Source organism: Arachis duranensis, chromosome 2, assembly GCF_000817695.3.
Source record: "Arachis duranensis cultivar V14167 chromosome 2, aradu.V14167.gnm2.J7QH, whole genome shotgun sequence".
NCBI lineage: Eukaryota > Viridiplantae > Streptophyta > Magnoliopsida > Fabales > Fabaceae > Arachis > Arachis duranensis.
In genome coordinates, this window is record NC_029773.3 from 89941163 (window position 1) to 89942447 (window position 1285).

Below are 1285 nucleotides of genomic sequence, written 5' to 3' on the forward strand. Positions count from 1 at the left end.
TTTATATATAAATAATATATTGTTTAATTTTTTAATATATATGTTATATTAATATAATATATAATATATATAGATAACTGATTGATTGTAAATATAAAAAGTGACAATAATTATGGTCAAAATGTAACAAAAGAAAAATGATAGTAGCAGAAAAAAAATTGAGGAATAAGGAAAAAATTAATTGCAAGAGTTAATGACATACCATGTTTGCTTCATCTTGAATTTCTTCCTTCACTATGCCTCTTCATTCACCATATAAAATAACCACAGATACAATCACACCCAAACTCTCTTTTTGATAACATTTTCTCTCTCTTTCTTTCTTTCTTTCTCTTCTTTCTTCTCAATCATTCTTTTCCTCCTCCAACAACAACAATAACAACAAACACAAAGTCATAACCCCAATTCTCTCTTTCTCTCTCTCTCTCTTGGATCACAGAAACCAAACACACACAACACATCGCAGAAACAACAACTTCGTCGATACCAGAAAGGGTGAATCACCACCCTCTCAAACCCAACCCAAAACCATGGTTGAAACTAGACGCAGTTCTTCCCAATCCTCAACCAAACGCACCCTCTCTTCGCCTTCTCCTTCTAACCCCAACAAAAGATCAAAGGTCTCCCCTTTTTCTTCAATCCGATTCATAGCAGAATTTTCAATTCCACCCTTTTAATTTTCTTTCCCCTTGATTACAAAATTATATTAAAAAAGATATTTTTTTTTGTTGGGTCTGAATTTTCGTGATTATTTAGGTTTCTACCAACACCACAGAGGATGCATCGTCCACGACGCTTCCTGTTGCTGCTGCTCCTCCTGTGAACGAATCTGGACCCGGAAATGATGATCTACCCGAGACGGCGTCGTTGAAGGCCGTTGATGCTTGCAGCGATGATGTTTTGCCAGAAACTTTGTCGTTGAAGGCCACGCCTCCTTCTGTGCCGGCGGCAGAAGGGGATGATTTGGTGACGCCTCAGTCCATAGGTTAGAAAGTTGCAACCTTTTGGTTTATTTCGTGGGAAGTGAATGATTCTTTTGCATGCATGTGGCTATTGGATAATGAATCTGTGGTAGAATTTGGAGTGAATTTTGTGTTGAATTTTGTTAATTTTAGGTGAGGATGCGGTGGATGGAGAGAAATCAAGTGCTGCGGCGGCTTTGGCGGCGGCTGCTGCTGCCGGCCGAATGAAGAAGCGGTCAGTGAAATCGAAATCAGGACCTAAGACAGCATGGGGGAAGCTCCTTTCTCAGTGTTCTCAGGTTTGGTTCTTCGCTGTGAATTGA

At 39.1% G+C, this 1285-nt stretch overlaps 1 protein-coding gene across 1 annotated transcript in view; it reads left to right on the forward strand.

The window, feature by feature from the left end:
• Window positions 1-281: 281 nt before the first annotated feature.
• The window catches only part of LOC107475930 (uncharacterized), a 9088-nt gene continuing 8084 nt past the window's right edge, over window positions 282-1285 (forward strand). Inside the window, exons 1-3 of the mRNA XM_016095612.3 lie at window positions 282-620; window positions 757-985; window positions 1116-1261. Coding sequence (XP_015951098.1) covers window positions 531-620; window positions 757-985; window positions 1116-1261 — 465 coding nt within the window. The 5' untranslated portion in view covers window positions 282-530. The remainder of the gene's footprint in view (window positions 621-756; window positions 986-1115; window positions 1262-1285) is intronic.